Source organism: Sylvia atricapilla, chromosome 2 (genome assembly GCF_009819655.1).
Source record: "Sylvia atricapilla isolate bSylAtr1 chromosome 2, bSylAtr1.pri, whole genome shotgun sequence".
Lineage (NCBI taxonomy): Eukaryota > Metazoa > Chordata > Aves > Passeriformes > Sylviidae > Sylvia > Sylvia atricapilla.
Genome location: NC_089141.1, coordinates 38,536,880 through 38,558,503, shown reverse-complemented (window position 1 = coordinate 38,558,503; position 21,624 = coordinate 38,536,880). Strand labels below are relative to the sequence as shown.

Here is a 21,624-nt window from a genome sequence, read left to right as displayed (position 1 = left end):
CCAGCTACCCTAACAGGAGTTTCAGAATTTAATATTTTAAGTCCAACAGGTATAAGTGAACAAGACTCCCATCAAGAATTTTTCCTTTGATATAAATAAATCTTTAACTTTCAGATTAGATAATATGCAAAAAAAAATATGCTACATGGTGCTTGTGGTCTTCAAGAAGCTGAGGCATGTTTATATGCTTTTCTAATGTTCAAAAGGGTATTCGTGCCTTCACAATTTTTCAGCATTCTCCAGAAAACGAACAGCAAGACCAGACTCAACATCCATAAATGCGAAAACTATCCATAAAACCCTTTTGCTGATACTGGCAGACATACTTCTGGCATCTGTCAGTCTGCAAGCCCACGTTCACCTTATTAAATGTACTCATCTTCCCCTCCATCAGCCAACTACTTTCCACATTGTTAGCTGCCCTGCAGGCATGCCACATTTGCTGTTTCTTGACTTGCTGAAAACATCCCCAAACAGATTATGCAAGGATAACAAAGAGTGATTGGCTGTGATTCTAACAAATTTCAACTCTCAAAAAAGAAAAGCATGTTTTCCAACACAGAAGTGTCACCACACCTTTTAAAAACAAAAAGCAAGGGAATTCCCACTAAAAATCAGAGTGAAGCACCAGCCATTGTCGAAAAACGTTGAGAAAATATGTTGAGAAGCTACAGTGCACTAATTTCCTAGCTACTTCAGTTGAACTGTCTTACATAAATGAATTTATCAAATTAAGGTAACAAGTTCTCATATCCAATCTGTAAAAAAATAACCAGTCAGTAATTCCAAAGATTAAGAGTCAAAAAACATCTCATCAGGCATTCATGATGCTTACTAAACTGCACTACTTTTCCTTAGTTTTAACCATCAGGCTTGGTCAATGACGCGTTGAAACTGGGAGAGGGGAAGGAAAAAAAAAAACCAAAAACAGGAGAGAGGAAGTAGTACTAGCCATATTACATTTCAGTATCTGCACATGGTTAATCAAAAATTAAAATTCCCAAAGATTATTTCAACCCCACCTACTTTGTTGTGGCTCAAACAAACTCCTTTTTAACCAGATCTTATACCAACTGAAAGCAGCAATTCTTTTCCTTGAGTCTGTTTTGTACTATTGGATCTCAGCCTGGTACCTACTCTGGCTCTTCAAAGTACAACTCAGATGGAGAAATCATCAAATGAAACTTATCAAATGCTGAGAATGCCAACGCCCAACTCCGGCACTGATGGCACTGACTTCTGCAAATTGCAAATAAAACATACCATTCACAAAAGCATTGCTGATTACACAGAGCAAACTAGAATTTTTATTATAAGCTATTGCTCTTCATTAAGAAGCATTAGTTCACTTTTCTTTTTCTGTACTAAAGCAGATTCTTCACAGAAGCATGCAAGTTAGTACCGCTTCACAGACTATCCTGAGTTGGAAGAGACCAGCAAGGGTCACCGAGTCCAACTCTTGGCCCTGCACAGGACAAGCCCAAGAATCCCAATATGTGCCTGAGATTGTTGCCCAAGCACTTCTTAAACTCTTGCAGGCTTGCTACCATAATCACCTCAATCAGGAGCAGCGCACAACCTCCCTCTGGCTGAAAGAACTTTTCCTAATACCACTTTAGAAGTAAAATATTTTATTGTTGCCTCAAGTTTGCCTGCTTTTCACTGTTTGCATTTTGTTCTCATGCAGCTTCAAGTAAACTATGCATGTTGTTAGAAATTATATCAATCTGTTTACATACTTCTCCTCTGGGAGGAGAAAGATGATTGATGGTGATGTTCACCAATGAGGTTGAAGAGGTGGCTACCTGTGTAGCCAATCTTGGCCTGTTTGTAAAATCGTATCTATATGGAGTCAGAAAAATAAAGTACAGAGCTTTCCTGCTTGACCTCCTGCTGCCTGCTTCATCCTTTCGTGCACCTAACAGGAGTCACATTTTATAAATGCTTTTTATTTACCCTAGAAGGAAAAATACTTGACAACACTTTAGGAAAGAACAGATGTATTTTTACACATAAATGTTTTAGCAGTATCAGTCTCTCAAATGTTCTCATAATTTCTGCTTTTCCTCAGAATAAGAATTTTATCATTCCTACAGTAAAGCTCAAGTCTTACTAATTTCAAGTCTTACTAATTTCCCAGAAGGTAAGAAACATGGTTCCGTAGCTTTCCTGTGCATGTAGGCCAACTGGTAACTCACGAGAGGAGCATGGAGTGGCATTTAGCTTTTTCTTGAAGTATAATTATACAGCTTATTATTTAATGGCAGTGATAGTCCTAGACATGAAAAGGTTCAAAAAGGGAACAATTTTTTTTAATTGATAACCTCAGGCTCAGAGCAATCTTTTTTAAAGCAGCAAATTTCATCTGCATGCTCTCTGTAACTTATAAGTAAATTCAGGCTTAGAGGAAAATCACTCCTCTATAATATTCATGGATTTAAAGTAACAGTTTATACAAATAATAAATTTTGCAGAAGATGAGTTCTTGTGTTCTCTCTACTTCTACCTCTCTCAACTCCTCCTCATCCTTTGCAAACAAAGGTTAAAGGTGAACAAAGGTGAAAGGCAAACAAGACAGAAAAGGGTGAAAAGATGGAAGGAATGGACTTACAGAGGAATGTAAACTTTCTGAACAGCACCACCGAAGGCCACGACAACACTGATAATCTAGGAAAGCTTTTGAAGATCAACACGTACGACCACAACATTGCGAATCTCTGCTCTCCCATTAAAATATGACCTGCAGTGTTAAGAACTGTGCCTTTTAAGAACAGATCTGCACATACTTACACTGACATTTGGCCACTTCCTGAAATCAATCTAATTATTGCAGCAGAAGAAAAAAATTAAATAAATCCTAAATTTATTTTAAAATAGTTAAAGTTTAAATAACCCAGTTATCCTTTCTTGTGCACTTTCAATTAGCAAAGAAATAATTCAATTCAGAAGGAAATGTCTTTACTACGAAACCCCCACATATTGGTTGTTTTACCAAGGATTTGTGGTTTTTTTCTGTGCATGGTGGCGAGACAGTGGCAAAGGTGAGGACTTGGGGAAGAAGAACAAAGATGATTTTTATATTTGATAATTTTCTAGAAGCAACCAGGTTCTTGCCCAGGTATTTTTGTGCGGAAAGCAGTAGGAAGAGGTCATCATAAAAAAATTATATCCTTAACAGAAGTCTAATCTTCTGGTCTTAAACAGGTCAGCTGAATGACCACCTCATCCAAGATTTAATGTAAAAGAATTAAAAGCCTTTGCAGCTTTTTAATAATTCATTCCCCTGTTCTTTTCCTAAGTTGACCTGTCCCCATGAACAAAACAATTCTCAGTCATCAAATGCCTAGACAGCAGCTGCTTGTCAGAGGAGGAACCAAAACATTTCTCTTCCAAAGACAGGAGCACTGAAAGTACTTGGAGAAGAGCTTCACTGGGTTTACATGGCAAGGTAGAGGCAGAGGAGTGCTGTAGAGGTGGCTTCTGTGACAAGACACCAGAAGCTGATCTCATGTCAGATAGAGAGTTCTACAGGATCAAATCACAGAATCACAGAAATACCAGGCTGGAAGGGTCCTCAAGAGTCATCTGGTCCAATCTCTTGGCAAAATAACAAACTAATTCTTATTGTTATCTGTTTTATTTTTCATGATGTTTACTTTACTTAAAGGCTATTCTGGTAGAAAATTAATCCTAAGGTGATACCTACTTTAATTTAAATAGTATCTTTCTGAGACCAAGAGTACCTTTGTAAACAGACACTATAACCCACATCTGGCATGCAAACCTCTCTTTAATCAACTTGAAATCAACTAACATCAGCAGCAGAACAAATTATATGACCGAGGCATTGCCGCACCTTGTATCCTGCTTTGAATATTGAGCTAAAAGAAGATAAGACTTCTTAAGACATACAGCATTTCCATATTGATTTGACATGTCTGAACTATATTAAGCAAAACACCGGAGTACAGTAACATGTTTAAGCTTTTGTGTCCTGTGAAATACAAGTTTGCATAATTCAGGAGAGGGAAGTGATTTAAATTGATAACTCCTAACTAATCTGAAAAACTACACTGTAACATAGCCTGGAGTTTATAAAGTGCTGTGAAATATATCCTTCTAATGAAAGCTATTTGCACTTCACAGGGTGCCAATGGGAGGTTACATCACTGCCCAACAGTACTTCAATTCCATATTAAGGTGGAAGTCAAGTTATTTTTCTTCAGTTTAAATATATACTTCATTGCTACTGCCTGAGAGATTCTGAGACTTTTTCACCTTCAATCATACACCTCAGGAATCCATAGCACCACACAGTCAAAAGAAGACTATAAGCATTGATTTGATTTATGTTCTTACAGAATATGAAAAGATAAAACTTAGGAAGAATATTATACTGGTTTTGTTTTCCCTACTTTTAGAGCTCTTGAAAACTTAAAAGTGAATTTAAAAAGGCATAGAAAAGAGTCACTAAAATCACCAAGAAACCAGAGAACCTCTTAGGAGATGTGAACAGCTTGTTCAGTCCACCAAAAGGATGTGATTATTCACCAAGCAAATCCAAGTAAACAACAGTTTAAATGTTTAATTTTCACTCAATAGCAGAAATGTTGAGTGAAAGAAAAAGTAGCATAAACAAGTTTGAATTTTCAGATTAGATTTATTTTTAATGAGTTATCCAACTCTCAGAGTAGAACAAGGTTCTAGAACTGCCTTCTAGCAGAATTAGAAAGGATATTTTTTTTTTAAATGGAGCTTGACAAGTAGGGATTGCATTATGTAATACTAGCAGGACACTGGATTTAATAAAGTAAATCCACAGTACCAAATTTCCCTATATTCCAGGTTCATTTATAATTACAGTTTTGAGAATACAGGAAAAATAGAAAGGCAAAGGTATAGCACTGGCTTACTTATTATTCAGTAGGAAGAAGGACTGTATTGTCCTCTGGTGTTGTTGGGGTTTTTTTGGTTTCTTGTTTCTTTTTTTTTTTTTTTTTTTTTTTTTTTAATAGGATGAATACAAAGTCATTTACTATTACAGGAAACTACAAATTGCTGTAGCACTTCTGCCCACAAAAACCCAAGAGATCTGGACAAGTTCAGTGACCACAGCATCATATTTTCCATTGTAGTAAAGACAATATTCCTGAAACAGCTGGTCTCTTATTAATAGAATTCATTTATCTTATTCATAGCAAACGAAGCACACAATAGACCAGCCAACTGGCCCATTAGGAAACAGATTAAAATTGACCTTTTAAAGAAATCAGTTAAAAAAATCTTAATTTAAAAAAAAAAAAAAAATCCACAATATTTTCTTCAAGCAGAGACATCATTTCATGTGGCCTTTGAAACTCGAAACTGCTCCTTTGGTAGCCTGACATAATCCAATTACCACGTTTCTCTAAAGAATACCAGTTTCAATATTAAGGCTTAAGAACACCCATGCTGAGTCAATCAAGGTCTTTGTTAATAATTTGTAATAATCATTACTGAAAGTATGGAAATCCACTTGCAGGTATTACTGTTTCAAAATGAAACATCATGTGATGGCCAGAAAATAATGCACCCTGTAACAGTCCACTACATCCTGGTATTTGTTTTCTTCACATATATTTGGCTAAAGATAATATGATACACACTGCAGCTGCTTTAAGCACTAGAGGAAGCAATTAAGATCCTTCTCTGGCCATCAACCAGCTTACTGTTGGTATCTCTGCATGAAAGGCAGAACACTCTTAGAAATGTTTTTGAATTTTACATCCATAATCCATGCAGACACCAGCAGAGATTGCACAGGACCCTCCCTACAAATGCCTATCAGAAGTAACAGGACAGCAATGAAACAGATAACTTAAAAAAAAAAAAAGCCAAAACCCTAATGGCAATGAGTAAATTTCAATTTCCTTTTAGTGGGAAAAAAGGAAATGTAGTTCTCTCCCTGTAAATGCTGGTTGTAGGACAGAGCAGAAGCAGGCATGATGACCACACACATGCTCCATGAAGCTGCCGCTGACTACAGCGAACCTTATTCTGGGAATATTCCAGAACTACACAGATCATATGGTCTAGATAAGTTAGCATCACATCTTTATGTACAGCCATACTAAGAAGGAATTTTTTTTTTTTAGTCGAGAACAATATACTTAGGGACTAAGAAATGTAAGCTACAGCTTCATAAATAAAGGAGAATGACTGCTATCAAAATTCAGCAGTTAGTATTCACTGAACACAGTCTTGCTTCACTTAGAATCTGGAAAAGACATTGCAAAGACATAATCTTATGAAAATATGTGAGGCAAAGGTATCTGGTAAAATGCATCTCTCTGGAAAGATACAAAGGTTTTGTTTTTCACATGAAAAAAAAATCTGCAAAGAGATAAAAAGATTGTAAATTCTTATGCTGCAATTTTGTCCTTTTTTTTTCCCCAGGGAGCTAATCCCCAAAATTTCCTTATGTATAAACAGGCTCATCACTGTATTTTTATAATTAAGTTTAGTAGAGAAGTGAATCATCCCTGAAAACCCTGAAATATGCCAAGCAATGTAAGACAGTCTTTCTTTGTGTGAAATTTCTATAAAACCCCAGTAAATAACACTGCCCTGCACCCCTTAAAAAAGATAGCATTTCCATCTTGTGTCTCTGTTTCTCCTTGCATCAAGTAGTGAAATAAAAGTAATGACTGCTACTAAATTACAAAATCCTAAAAGAATTTGCTAAGTCTCGTTTATGTTACATATATATATAACACCACAGCTCTGCATTACTTTTTGCATCATACTAAGACACTTGAAAAAGTATAGTATTACTTAAAACAGTTGTAAAGATACTCAACTTTCAACCACGTAACCCAAAATTTAGGCAGCTCTCGTCTTTGAATATGTGAATTTGATCAGACTTAAGATGGAGAGAGCCTCAAAAATCAGAGGGAGAACCAGGCAGCTTCTGCACACAGTAAGATCACCTGCACAAGATGAATATCACTTTTCTGCATTGTTAAATACAATATTCATTAACTCTGGCAAGTCGGTAGGTCTATTATGGAAATTAAAAGCATACAAGTAATTCTATAATGGAATTTCCTATATAATCCATAGGACGACACCCTAGGCTAGGCTGCTTTTCTAGAAGATAACTAATCTTGCTTTTCCAGAAGACAACTACAAAGAAATTTCAAAGTACATGACTGGCAAAAAGTACAGGGAAAAACAGACTTGATGTTTTAATTGAAAACAACCTAGAATGAACAAGAAGGAAAAATATCAGTTCTGCCTTGGGACTCATTCTACAGCTGGACCTCACAACGTGAAGCATTTAGGCATATGCACTTTCAACATGCACCTGAAAGATCTATTAAATTAGGCAACTGAAGAAATCATTAAATCAATAGTTACCTAATAATCAAGATGGTCGGTTGTTACAGGAAACCATTTTTTCTAAAAAGTTTTTTACCCTCTTAATTCTTAAGTTAACAACCAAAACCCTATTCTGGGTGCACTAAAAACTATATGCTTCTACTTAAATGTGCCTATACACAGGGCTAAATCTCTGTCAAAAAGAAATTTTTAATATAACAGGCAAGTCTCTTAAATGCATAAATTAAATCTTTCAAGAGATACTAATGCATTTAGTATCTCAGCTGAAAAAGGAAAAAGGAAGTGTAGTCCATCAGTATCAATACTAATTGTAGGACAAGGCTGAAGTAGACACAAAATCCATGAAGATGGGATGCTAACACCTAAACTGAAACATATAATCTGTGTTATTCTGGGCTACTCACAGAGTCTTGCTTATTTAGAAAGACAATGAAACAGTGAAAAAAAAATGCTAGGAAAAAGCTGCTGAGGATGTGATAGCTTTAATAGTTCCCACTGCATTCACAGTCGTCAACTGTTGTTTCATGGAACACACTATTACAGCTCTGCATGCCACCTTGGAAAGCAGCACTCTCCAGAATTAATGTAGCAAAACCACATTAAAATAAAGTCTGACTCATTTTGGGACTACTCCAAATAAAATGCAAAATATTTGCGTACTACCTTGAGACTATTTGTTCTACCTTCAATTTATGCGGAATCTGCCAGGTGTTTACCAGTATTGCATTGTTACAGTAACTTGAATACTTGATTGTGAAAATATTAAAACTTTGTATCATCTGTAATACAGAAGTTTAATTTTAATTGAAAAACCACAGACATGCTGACATTTCATATAATAAAACTTACATTTAGCAACCTTTAAAATACCATTATGTTTTCTAACTGCATTAAGTCAGTTTCACTGCCTCTTCTCTAAGCACATGTTCCAAAACATATTTCCATTGAACCTCTACAGCAGTCTAGATTTTTTTTACCCCATCAGAAGTGACCCTACAAAATTAGGTGTAAATAAAAATCCTAGATCACCTAGAGATAAAACTTGGTAAATAATGCCTGCTTTGTTTCTGGGGTTGTAGGTTATTAAATATTCAAAAATCAAATAATAGAGTTATCACTGAACTCAGCTACTTCACAGTTTAATTTTCAAACACATTTTAAGAAATTCGAAAAAAAATTAAAAGGCTTGCATAAGTACTTTACACTTCACTGATTTTAAAGGTGAGGAGGAGTAGCTAATTTGTTTAAACAATTCAAATTTCTGTGCTCTAGAAACATACAATAGTGCTACTTGCTGTAACAGGTACACTGTCCTTGTAGCATCTACAACAGTCTTCAGAGCATAAATCCAGGATTTCTAATTTGTTGAGAAAAGTCCCACTGCCTCAGCAGCCCTAATACAGGATTTAAGGAAATATTCTAGAGAATGACAGAATCATGAAATGAATGTATTTGAAATTAACAAAAGGACAAACATTTCTTACCATACCAAAACAAACTTTATTTTTCTAAGGCTAAACGACACACAACATTCTAGATCTGTATATAGGATACAATAAACATTGTGTCAAACAAAATAACATTTGAACTAAAAGGTTCTAAAAATCATGAGAACTTACAAATTAAGTAGTCACTACTTGAGACAGAAATATTGTTCTAAATCCTCCAAGGATTCGTAAGTGTTCGTCCCAAAACTAATGGGATTACTCACTTCAGAATCAGGGTTCAAATTACTTATCTGTCTTTGGCAATCATAAAATGGTTTGTGGTGGAAGGGACCTTAAAGGTCATCAAGTTCCAACCCCCTTGCCATGGGCAGTGACACCTCCTACTAGACCAGGTTGCTCAAGGCTGATCCAACCTGGCCTTGAAATTTCCACAAAGTGGGCATCCACAGTTTCTCTGGGCAACCTGTTACAGCGTCTCCCTACGCTCACAGTGAAGAATTTCTTCCTAATATCCAATCTACACCTACCCACTGCATTAGCCCTTGGCCTATTCACTGCATATCCCTCTCCAGTTCTTGTATGCCTCTTTTTAGTTACTGGAGAGCTGAAGGAAGCTCTTCCCAGAGCCTTCTCCAGGCTTATCAGTCTCGACCTCTCAGCCTGCCTTCAGACAGCCTAAAGAAGAAAGCTGTGTTTGTTCATACTTGATCTGGAACTAAAAGCACAGTTCTCAGCGCTAGTCCAGGTCAAAGAAGCACTCATGTGGTATCCTAATCTGTATTTACTATTTTATAGGACCAGGTTTGTCACAGTAAGTTTTTACTACTCAAAACTTACTTAAAACAAGCTTAAAACTACTTAAAACTACTTAAAACAAGCTCAGACTTTCTGTTACACAAAGAAAGCTTTTCAGCAACAAGAAAGGCTTGACATACAAATAACTTTTTTGCCTGTAAAGAAAACTACCAATGAGCTTTTAGAGGAACAGATAGACTAATACACACATACACATACACACACACACACACAGAGGCACTATTTCTGTGCAATTGGTCATCTCACATCCTGTGGGCAGGGATTCAGGAATTTATTACATTTAATAGAAATTCACCTAAGATGTTAGACTTGTACCCAGCTGCTCACTAAAACTCAGATGTGTCCAGAAATACATGCATTTATATGAAAAAAAACTCTGAAAAAGACAATAGCTGCTTTATGTAAATGCAATGCTGTAAATATACGGTTGATGCATGAACAAACACAATTCAACCCCACTGTTGGGCAAATAAAATCCCCACAATTTTTGCCTCCAAGGTAAGGACACAAACTTTGGGTTTAGACTCCGGGTTAGAAACAATTCTTAAGAGCTAGAGAGCTCAGAGCAACACCTGCTCCGTGTCCACGTAACAAGCAGCACTGCTACCCCTAACCCTACAAAAACCATCATGTCAATGTGACAGATATTTTTAAGGATTAAAGCGATTCTTTTCTTTGACTGTCTCATGTTGCAAAAAGACATGCTGTAAGTTACTTCTCTGCTCTCCGTGAAGGAAAACTTTGGCAACAGGTGAGAGATCCAAAGAGACCTAAAGGAAAGAAGTAGGTGACAAGGTTCACAGGACGGGAGGACAAACCGAGTCTATTGACACTCCTGGGCAGTTCCTAGCTTTCACTTTATGATCTTCAGAGCATGACTGCTGCTTTCACGCCCCAGAAAGCTGTCACCGCTCAACTCACAGACCTTTAAAAAGCACTACCGTGTTTATTTCTGCTCTCAGAACCTTTCAAAACATATAAAAGTTAATCTACCACATGAAGACGCGAGAGTGCGGGGGGGAGAAGATACAAACTCTCCCATAAGTTCACTTCATTATCTTGCCTTGCCCACTTATTACGAACATCCTCGTTATCTGAAGACATATAACTCGGAGCCAGCGCTCCAAAAAGAGACCCCGCCGCAACACTCCCCGCCGGGTCTGTACCGTAGAGCGCTCTACACGGCGACTTTCCGCCGCAGCCCCGACCCCGGGCTCTGCCCGCATCCCCAGGCGGGACCACCCGGCCGCCCGCGGCCCCGGCGGGGAGGGCGCGCCCGGGGCAGGGCCCGCGCCGCCCCCGCTCCCCCGGGACAGCCGCCCGGCCCCGCCGCGGGCCAGGCCAGGCACGGCGGCGGGGAGCGAGAAAGGGAGGGCGCGGGGCAGGGAAAGTTGAGGAGGCGCCTTTCGGCGGCTGCCGGCAGGGGAGCCCGCGCCCGGCGCCCATTCAAACAAAAGAAGCCCCTTCTCCTGCCAGCCACCGCCGGTCCTGCCGCCCGACTCACTTCGCAGGGCCCCGATGAGGAGGCTCCCGTCCTTAATCAGCTCCTTGATGAACTTGTTCGTCCTCTCCAGCTCGATCTCGTGACACTTGAGGCGCTCCCTGAAGTCCGGGCTGTCCAAGTAGGAGTCGCTGAACTCCAGCGTGGGCAGCCCCATGGCAGCGGCGGCGGCCGCAGCCCCCCGGCCGGCGGCGGAGGGCGGGAGGAACGCAGGGAGGGCCGCGCCGAGAGACGGCGCCGAGGGCAGCGGGGAAAGCGGCGAGGCGAGGCGCGGCGGCCGCCTCCCGGAGAAGCTGTCCCGCGGCCGCACGGGCCCGCTGGCAGCGCAGGCGGCGCGCTCCGGCCGCTGTCACCCAGCTACATTGCTGCCCGCGGGGCACCGCGGGCTCCCAGCGCCGCCGCCGCTCCGCCGCTTCCGGCAGCGCTCGCTCTTCCTCCCTGCCCGGCGCTAACTCCAGCGCGAACCTCCCCCGGCCCGGCCGAGGAATTCCTCCTCCTCCCGGCGCGGCATGCTCACACGCCGGGACGCGGCCCGGCAGTGCCCGCCCCTCGCTCGCCGCCCTCCGGCGGCGCTCTGCCCTCCAGCGGCGGCGCGGCTCGGGCCGCTGCGGCCGGGGCCCGGCGGAGGGGCTGCGCCGCTCTGCGAGGTCCCCCCTCGCCTCGTCCTTTACCAGGGGCTTTGGGACGCCCGGAGCAAAGTCGGGAGGGAGGATCCACCGGCGGGGCACGGAGGCACAGGGCAGTGGCAGGGGTGCGCGTGGAGGGGGCCGCGGGGAGCGGCCGCGCTGGGGCTGCTGTGGGGCTGCTGTGGCCGGGCACCCTGCCCGTGTGCGCCTCGGCCTGCCGAGGGACAGACAGACACGGGGACATCGGCGCCCTGTCCGTCAGGAAACTGCCAACCTGGTTTCTGCAGCGCAGTTGGGTTTTTACAAGTATGTGAGTGGGCTTATCACAGTAAACAGAAGCACTTCGGTTGATTCTTGTATGTTTATCTGGAGTAGTTTATCCAGACACACCGTGTCAGTATGTAAATATGTATACAAATGTATGTACTGGAGCTCTCTGTAAACACACCTTCAAGTCGACAACAGCTCAGTTGGAAACAACCATCAAGGCATGGACGTGAAAGTAATTGTACTTCAAGACAAACAACCACTTGCCAAAAATGGCTTTCGAGAAGACACCCATGCGCACACTCCTACCAAATCATTGTCTCCATGTTTACACAGTTGAACATGAAAGTTTGGGAAGGCTCAAAGCTCCTACATGCTCTAATTCCTTGATATAATTAGTGTTTTTCACACTTCTTAACTGTTGATCAAAACTTACCTCTTTGTATTCACAGTAGATTTTTGTGAGTGTCAAAAATTCAGAAGAGCTGCTGCCATTTCTACTAATGCAGCCTGCAGAATTTGTTGAAGTGAAAAAATAATAATTCTGGTTTTACAGGGTTGAGATTTCCTCAGGACAGTATCAGAGTTAGTTGTCGGTGTTGATACTAGTAGACTCATTGAAGGCTCTTAATTCATAGTGAATGCAAAACTCTGCTCATTAATGTGTTTTCTTTTTTTCTAATAACAGGAGGAATAAGACTAAAAAGAAATGCTTATTTTCATGCTTTTTGCAGGCAGTAGCATGTAATTTCACTTGTAAACTAATAAACTCTATATAGAATCCAGTTGAACTACTCTAAGCATGTTCCAAATGGATCTTTTTTCTGACTATTAAAAACCTGATTTTCAGTCTACATATATTCACAGTGTCATTTTAGGTACAGTTGTTCTCTCTTCAATGTCATCTGTAACTGAAAACATTCTTTGTCTTCTACCGTGTTTATTCTTTGATGTAGTTTTAGAAAGTAATAATGTCACCTCTTAACTCTTCCATACAATACCTGAAATAAATCAAAGCTTTCTGTCATATAATAAAATATTGATTTCCTTCTTTATTCTTGTTCTTGTCTAGATCTCTATGTTTGATTTGATCTTACTTCATCACAGTTTACTGAAATTATATGCAAGACCTTGTTCAGTCACATTAATGACTATGTTATTGAACTAAACACCTTTGATGAAGATTATGTTTGTCTGTTTCACAGCAAAATTACTACTGTGCTTACACTAAGTCTCTTAAATCTTTCTTTTCCTGTCTTTAACTAGCAGATTCCAAAGTGAAAACAGAAACACTTGTTGGTCCCAAAAACATGTACTAAGCATTTTAGTTCAAAGTAGTTATACTTTGAACTTTCAAAGTAGTTATATAGTGTTCAGGATGGCTGATTTTTTTCGTGTATAATGTTCTCATCTTAAGAAATTCCATAAGCATATTGCTGTATTTGGTATCAAGATCATGATTGGAAATATTAATGAGACCAATATTAATAGCATATTCTGTCCAAGTAACTTATCATTGTCCATTTAAGTGGTTCCCTGTTTCTTAGAATAATCCATATCTTTCTCAGCCAAACTGAGAATTTCTGAGCATACAGTGTGTCAAAGTTCACGTACAAATTCTGGTTCACATGTACTACTGTTCCCTTTTCTCAGCAAAAACTTTTCTTTTTAAGGAAGTAGGTTTGTTAAGAGTTGTCTTTGCTTCTGGGCAAAGGCTTATCTGCTGTAAGGCAATATGTGGCCAAATGAACACCCAATCCTGCATTATCTTCCACTGGCAGAAAAAAGTTCTGTAGTTCACCTGTGAGCTTAATGAGCCTTTATGGCTTCATCTGTAGGAGGATCTGGGAAATGAGGGAACTCGCACACTTGCAGAGTTCGACTAACAAAAAAACTCCTGATGGAAAGATAAGTCCTAGGGTGTGTTTTGTGTTGGATTTAGATGGGACCTTGTAGTTTTCTGCTTTCTAAAGAAAACAAGGTATTTAAAGATCTATTTGGGAAATATAGGGAACATTTGGGAAATATAGGGAAACTTTATCATGAGCAGGATAGATCTGTATTTGGTGTGGTTTCTTTTCATTTTTCTTTCACTTAGAAGATTCTTGCACAGTGCCCTGGTAGAAACAAGTTTCATAACTTGGAAAGATGGGAGAAACTGGGGAGAAGCCTAAACATTTTAAAACAGCATTTTTCTTGTAAAGCAATAGTATGCTAGAAGAGAGTGAACCATACTGAAATACAATTTAGACACCTAACAAGGTAGAAGCACCAGTCCTTCAAGTAAAAGGCTCTAGTAAATGAGTTAGCCTGGTGTATTACTAGCTGTGAAGAGATGAATGAAAAATGGGACACCTTTTTTTTTTTTTTTCTGAGGCCCAGGGAGATTTGTCCTGTTTTATCAAACTTCTATGTTTGTTATTCTAAGCTCATTCTAATATCTTACATGCTAATGAGGTCAGATCAATTACTGTGGATTTCTCCTTCATCTTAAATGTAAACGCTGAACTGTGATTTCCAGACAGTGGCCCTAGTCTGACTCAAGAGGCTACCTCAGGCGTATTTCTAGGCAGCCTGGAAGAGGAAAGGAAAGGTGTGTCTCGGTACTGCCTACAGCAGCACCTATTCCCTCCTCGTAGTGTGAGGAGAGAGCTGCACATGCAGTCCCTAACATTTATGGCTCCCTTCTCCTCTCTTAGATGCTATTAATCTAGGCAGTTAATGCAGAGAAGGACCCTGAGCATTTCTTATCTACTATGGATTTTTTTTTTTTTTTTTATAGAGACTGCCAGTTTCCTTGTTATTTCTTCTGCCTCAATTATGGGAAAATTACTTATAGAGCTGTGTGGCATTACTCCATCTTCTTAAAATTGCTGCTTTCCCTTGAGAGACTGGGATTATAGGCAGGAAAATACAAGGACATTTATGCTTGTAAGTCCTCTTGTACTGCTCAAGTGTACAAGATTAACTCTGTACCTATCTAGCATAGAAAATATTAATAGAATATAAAACCCCGCTCAAACAATTTTTTACAGAGTATTTGAATTTGTTTTAGCTCTCTAAAGAGCTTGTTTTACTTAAGTTTCCCATATGTTTCTTCTTGGGAATTGCCAAGATTCCTAGGAACTTGCTAGGATAAATTCTATTAAAAGTTTTCAGTTTCTCCTTATTAATTTAAGATATTACATGCTAAATCTTTAGTGGTGAAGAGTGTTAAATTAAAAAAAAAACACACAAATAAATGAAAATTCACGAGGAAAGTAGGTCTAAGTATTTTATTTTCTTGCATATATGAACTGAAAGTAATACTACTCTGTCTGGAATACAGTCTCATGTTGTTAACTGACTGTTAAATGATGTGTTCTGCTTGTTTTGTTGGTTTGGGTATTTTCACTGCAAGTTAATGTTGTCAGAGGAGGAGAGTAGCTAGACAAAATCATAGTTTGGAAACCACGCCTTGTAATTTAGTATGCACAGACCATATTATCCTGAAATATTGGTCTCTGCACAGAGGTCAACTCACATGTGCATTCCTATCAGTGTTTCAGATTGTCATAAATAATTACAGATTGGTAAACTTTCTCGAAAAAAATGTAGTGCTTTTAATACATGAGCTAGCTCCAAGTGGTTTGGAGAAGCTTCAAACAGTGAAGTTCAAAGCTGAAATTAAAAATCATGTTTAGTAATGTCTTATGCTGTGTTTGCCTAAGCCTCCTGGGTGCTTCTGTGTTGAATCTGAATATTGCCTAAGTGGCTGTGGTTCTGCCTTCTGGTATGCTCAAAATAGCATTTACCTCAAGAAGTAGGTGCCTGACACCACATGAGTTACAGACACTTGAAACAAGCAGCTCACAGCTTCCAGATGGGATGGGCACAGTACCCGTGTCTGAGCAGATGATGGCTACTCAGCATTCTATGGAAAGTAGTGGATGTGGCAGCTTAAAAATCACAGCAAGGTAATGAGGACTGCTTTATGTATCCTAGTACCTAAGTTATTAGCCGATAGAGCAGGAAAGCTAAATGTTAGGTAACTGCAGTCTTGGTTCACAGAGTTATCTCTAAAGGGGGGAAACTTCAGATCACCCTTTGCCTTGCATTTCTTCTTCAAGGTTTTGGGAGTTCCACTCAGCATGAAAAATTTTGTATCACTCTCATGTCTGTATCCAGTGGAGAAGTACCTCCATTCTTTAATTTTCACGTTGGAAGCAAAGCATCTGAAAGTAACTTTGGTACATTATTGGTTATAGTTTATTTAAGTAAGTAAACCATGGGACTATGAAAATCATCAAGGTGAACACCAAGAAATTAAATTTTGACATCATTATCCACAATTATTCTTTCATATCCATGATCCAGTTTTCCTAAATGAATGCCTTCCGTACTAGCCTTGTCACTCGTATCACTTTGAACATGAAAGAAGAAACAGGCTATAGCAGATGCAAGCAAATTCTGGTCCTGCCCTTAGTCAGTAGACTGCAAGTTAGTGGCAGATAAGAACTGGGTGATTGCATGATCTAGATGAGCAGCTAGAAGACAGGGTATATTCAGCTCAGCCCTGTGCTACAACTTTGTACAATGTTTGGGTCAAAGTGGGTGTCTGTGGTGATTGCAGACTGTTTAGGTACCAAGAAACAGGAATTACAGAAGGTACCTGAAGAAAGCTCAATCAGTTTGGAAGATCATGGTGGAAAGGATGCCACTGAAAGCTTAGCAAAAGAAGGAAATTAGACAGACATCTCTGCTGTCTGCTTTATCTTGCCTCTACTGCATGGAAACTGGATAGATGCCATTTACAGCCATAGTGGGTAGGGGAAACAGACCTCAGGAGACAGCCAGTGGTGACACACATAGTCTTGGCTGTGCTTCCTGGGTTTTCAGGAGCTGGATCAGATCTATGAATACTGGGCAGTGAGATCCTTTTTGCCAGCCAGTGGTTTAATAGTGTTATTTACAAGTATATAACATTTTTAAAGGAAAGGTCATTATTAATTTCTGATTTATCTTCATAAATGTATGTGTATGACAAATGTCAGTAGGGCCAAGCATGCTCACATTAGTTACTGTTCACCAGGAGACTGAAGTCCTTAGCAGTCAGTACCCTTCAGCACATAATTTGCATTTAGGTTGGCTCAGCAGATAGCTGGGAAGGCTTTTTATGATACAATGTCATCTTTTTTGGGCATATTGATGTCTGCTAGGTCTGCCCTAGCAGAGAACCTGTGGGAATGGAGGGGACTCCATCAGCAACTTTTGGCAGTGGGCACTGGTAACAAGCAGGGTCAGCCTATTGCTAGTTCTCCCCTGTGCAGGAAGAACACAGTTGAAATGCCCATCCAAAGGGTAAATCTTGCAAGCCTCTTGGCAGCCATAAAGCAGTGACACCATTTTGCTGAGTAAAAGGCTGGATTCAGTTGAGAAAGATAAATCTGGGCTAGGCCAAGTTAAACACAGCGATAGAAATGTTGGATGACACAGGAATTACCGGTTTCTCAAAGGCAAGCGCTACCCTGAAAACTAAATTTAGTTGCAGAAAATCTTATTCAGAAAGTAATGCAATTCCAGTGAAATACTGAACAAATGCCATTTTGAAGTTAATCTTTAAGTATTTTTTCACTGGTCTAATTATGTGTTTGCAGAGGTGCATAAAACAGAAACTAAATCAATAATTTGTTTACCTGAGCGTTTTTCTAATTCTCTGTGTTACCTAAAGCTCTGCTTTTGCGCATTGTAAGTGCGTAGGTCTTGATAAGAAGTTATGAGCATATGAGTTCTTCCTGAATCCTTAAAAAAGGTATTTATGGCATATAAGGAAAGAATAATTTATGTGCCTACTCGTTAAAGCCTACAAGGATGTTTTCTAATCCCGTTCTTCTCTGAAAACTAGTCAGGTAATTTATGTGAAAATCACTGAGTAGCAATCCTAGGGTGAAAGACATAGGCTATGATTCTGGGTGTTTGGGTGAGATTTCGAACAGGATACATGCGGTGAAATATATTTTACTTTTTACAGGTAGGGAAATGGAGACATTAATAATGCAGCAGCAAGTTACTTCCATAAACTTGTCTACACTTGGAAGTTTGCTAAAATACCTATTGTAGAATAGCAGTGTCCCCTTGAGGATTTACAGCAAAATGATCATCCTAGAATCAATTAGAGATAACTATCCCAGTGAATCTCAAAATGCATAAAAAAAAAATAAAGTGCAACATTAAAGTTCTCAAGAATATTTTAACTAAGCATTCTTTCTTTATATGGGAACTCTGTTTTTTAGGGTTTTTTTTTCCATTTACTGTGTAATTGATAACTGCTTTGATGTGGGTTTTTTTCTTCATCCTCTAAAATATGTGACTTACATTGTAATTTCCAAGATATTGAGGTGTTTACTGCCAAAAGTAGGAAAGTGCTTCTTGTTTTAGTAAAAAACCAAATCAAATAAAAAGTGAAGTCTGTTTTTCATGGCTTCATCTATGAATGCACAATAGATCTTCATGTGAACAAAGGAAATATGCTCTTTCTTTGAACTCTGTTCTCTTCTCATCAGTGTTTCATTTTTTGTTTAATTCATAATGTTTTCATTACATTAAGGGAACAACAGGGTATCCCTCCTGTAGATAGTAGACTAGCTATCCGTCCTTGTACTTTAATCCTCAGGGTAATTTCTTTTGTTTGAGTTAAAGCCCTCTTGGTTTTGAGTTTCATAGAGTGTATAACTAGAAATGTATTGATAGTCATGTCAGATATATTGCAACTATATTTAAAATAAACAAATTACACATCTAAAAAGCTATTAAATTGGACTGTTATAGCCAACCTGGTAATTTTTCATGCAGTTGCAAAGACTCAAATAGAAGATAGTCTGCAAGTGTTGAAATTATGTTTTCTATGATGTAAACCAATTCAGATTTCATTTTTCCTATTGGTAACTTAAAAAATTGAGTGTTGTCTAATGATGAACACATATTTGGGAGAATTGTCCTCAGTCTATTTTACACGTGGCCAAAACTATCTGATGTTTCTCAGAGCCATGGGAAACCAAGCTGTGATTCAAATTGCTGTTAGTCTGTTTTGCTATTCAATATAGAGTTGCTTCTGTGTGGTCCTCGTTTAGCACTATAATTATGCAAATGATACTGGCTGAAGACAGATACCTTAGAAAGCAGATGCTCCTAATCTGGAATTCTAGAATTAAATTAAACATTGCAAAAAATTACACATTTTGTAGCTCTCTCCTCCTTGTATTGGAAAAAATATTGTGTAGTATGTTTATTGTAATTACTCTCCCCCCTCTTCCCTCCATTTCTAAAAATATAGAAATTTAAGAGAGGATCAAAGGAGACGTATAATATGAATTTCCTCTCCTAAATCATCTGTGAGAAAGAACTTAATTCCCTCTTTCTCTCAATATATTTTCTTAGTTTGTTCAAATAGTATCCTCTGTTGTTTCACCTCCCTGCTGAAAAGCTTCTCCAGCTCTAACCTTTGCTGTAAATAGTATTTCTTCTTTTCCTTCTCCCTTTTACATGGAAGAGCAATGATTGTCTTCTGGCATTTTTACCATGTTTCCTTCCTCTTGCTTTCTAGACCAAACTCTGCCTTTTGTTCTTTTTTTTTTTTTTTTTCCGCAAAAACTCATCCTCTTCTTAAAAACTCTTGCTCTTAAAAAAAAAAAAAAAAATCAGAATTCTGTCCACTTTCCTGCTAGACGTGAAATTCCGAAACCAGACATAGAAATACCGGTGAGGACTCACAAAAACTGAATTCTCATTATTGCATTCTATTGGAAGGCTCTTTGGAAGGACATTACTGTATAAATCATTGTAACTCTAGCAAAATTCTGTCCCCACCATCTAGCTAAATATTTCTCATTCTGTATTTTGTGTATTTTCTGTATTCTGAATTTTATTTTCTCTTTTCACCATTACACATTGTCTTGTTATTTGTTCCAAACCCAGTAAGATAAAGCTAGTTGTCTTGGAGATGTCTTAAAATTATTTTTAATTCTGATCCTTTCACCAACAGTATTTTCTATTTCACCATGACTAGTCTTGATATATGAAAATTTGAATTTAGATCTCTTTGGGAGATCTCAGCAGGACAGGGCACTCAGCAGGACAGGGCATTACTAGGTATTTTTACTTCCTCAGCATTTTTTGCTTCTCAAAAATATGCTCACTATTCCCTTTGTCTTCCAGTTTTTTCTTACTGCTAAAACTTTTTTTGCCTAACTCTTTATGTCACATTACATCCACTCACATCTTTGCTTTTATTGATATGTGCTTGGTTTCTTATGTTCATCCTCACTTTCAGTTTTTGTATGATTCATTTTTCACTGGTCCAAGTTACTGAAGAGCTCTCAGTACAGACATAATTTTCTCTGCTACTCCTACTGTGTGGCTTTTCCTGTTTAATTCTTTGGCTTACAAAATAACCTTTCACTGGTCCTACCTGTACTCCTTCGAATTCTTTCAGAAAATGACTCAATTTACTATCTCCCTGTTTTCTGAAATCTGCTTTTCTGAGAACTCTTGCCATATTCAACTACTTCTGCAGTCTTTGTTTCGGTAGAGGAATAACATTTGTCCTTTAATTATAATCCCCTAGAGATAATTCTTTATGCTTTCCCAGGAGTCAGAACCATATATAAAAGAAATACTGCTATAGAAGATGAGACTGCCCTCTAAATAAACAGTTCAAATAACAGTTGCTCCTTATGATGCCTTGAGCAACTGTTTCAACAGAAGTTTCATATGTTTTATATATGTTGAGGTTATGGCAGATGAACAAGCTGTAATGGAATTAACAGTGTTAGATCATTGCAAAAGGGCATATTTCCTATCAACTTCATTATGAAATAATCTCTGGGCTAGACAACTTTGCCCTTTTCTTGCATATGGTAGTTCAAGGGTGGGGACTAGGTGGAGAGGCATAAGCAGGGAACAGTGATACTGATCAGAGGTCTAGGAAACAAGAAGAAATGCTGAAAGAATGTAATGTGTGTTTTATGCAGAGAGAATACCAAGAGTATACTAAGTGATGCGAGACTGCTTCAAAGAGAAGGGTGTATGTGGTTTACAAGCTGAAACAAAAGGTTTTTGGTTCAAGTTGCAACGTGAGATATTTGGGTTATACTAGAAAAAATGGCTACTGATAAGGATACTTACATTTTGGAATAGTCCCATTTATTCATAAAAGCTATAAATCATATTGGAAATGCATTTTTTCAAAGAAATTTTTCTGTTTCATCCTTGTCCCTAAGTAATATTGGTTTCCTGTGAAACAGAAAATACCTCAAGGTTCTGCTTATCTCTTGATTTTCAGGTTATGAGATCTCTAGATTGTATCATCTCTCTGAATTGCCCTATTTTGTCTCCTACTGATAGCTCCCACACGGGCAATTAATCAGATTTACTGAAAACTGAAAACATGATTGAAATCCCAACATATTTGTCTTGCAAGGCTATGAAGTCTTGGCTATTCACATTTTAATCTATCTTGACAAAGACTAAGCTTACTTAGGCCTTTATTGAAAGCTTACTGAAATCAAGTTCTGACTGTTTTCAGTGGGCTTTTAATCTACAAAATTTA

The 21,624-nt window shown here is 38.7% G+C and overlaps 2 protein-coding genes across 3 annotated transcripts in view; one reads left to right on the top strand and one right to left on the bottom strand.

The window, feature by feature from the left end:
- Window positions 1–11,805, bottom strand: part of ARHGAP42 (Rho GTPase activating protein 42) — a 146,189-nt gene extending 134,384 nt beyond the window's left edge. The window contains exon 1 of one of the 2 annotated variants that reach the window (XM_066312953.1): window positions 11,149–11,805. In XM_066312953.1, the coding sequence (XP_066169050.1) occupies window positions 11,149–11,302 (154 nt within the window). In that variant the 5' untranslated portion in view covers window positions 11,303–11,805. The remainder of the gene's footprint in view (window positions 1–11,148) is intronic. The other variant, XM_066312952.1, reaches the window with a different exon arrangement.
- ANGPTL5 (angiopoietin like 5) overlaps window positions 1–21,624 on the top strand; it is a 510,199-nt gene that overhangs the window by 427,027 nt on the left and 61,548 nt on the right. The gene's annotated exons all lie outside the window — the stretch shown is intronic.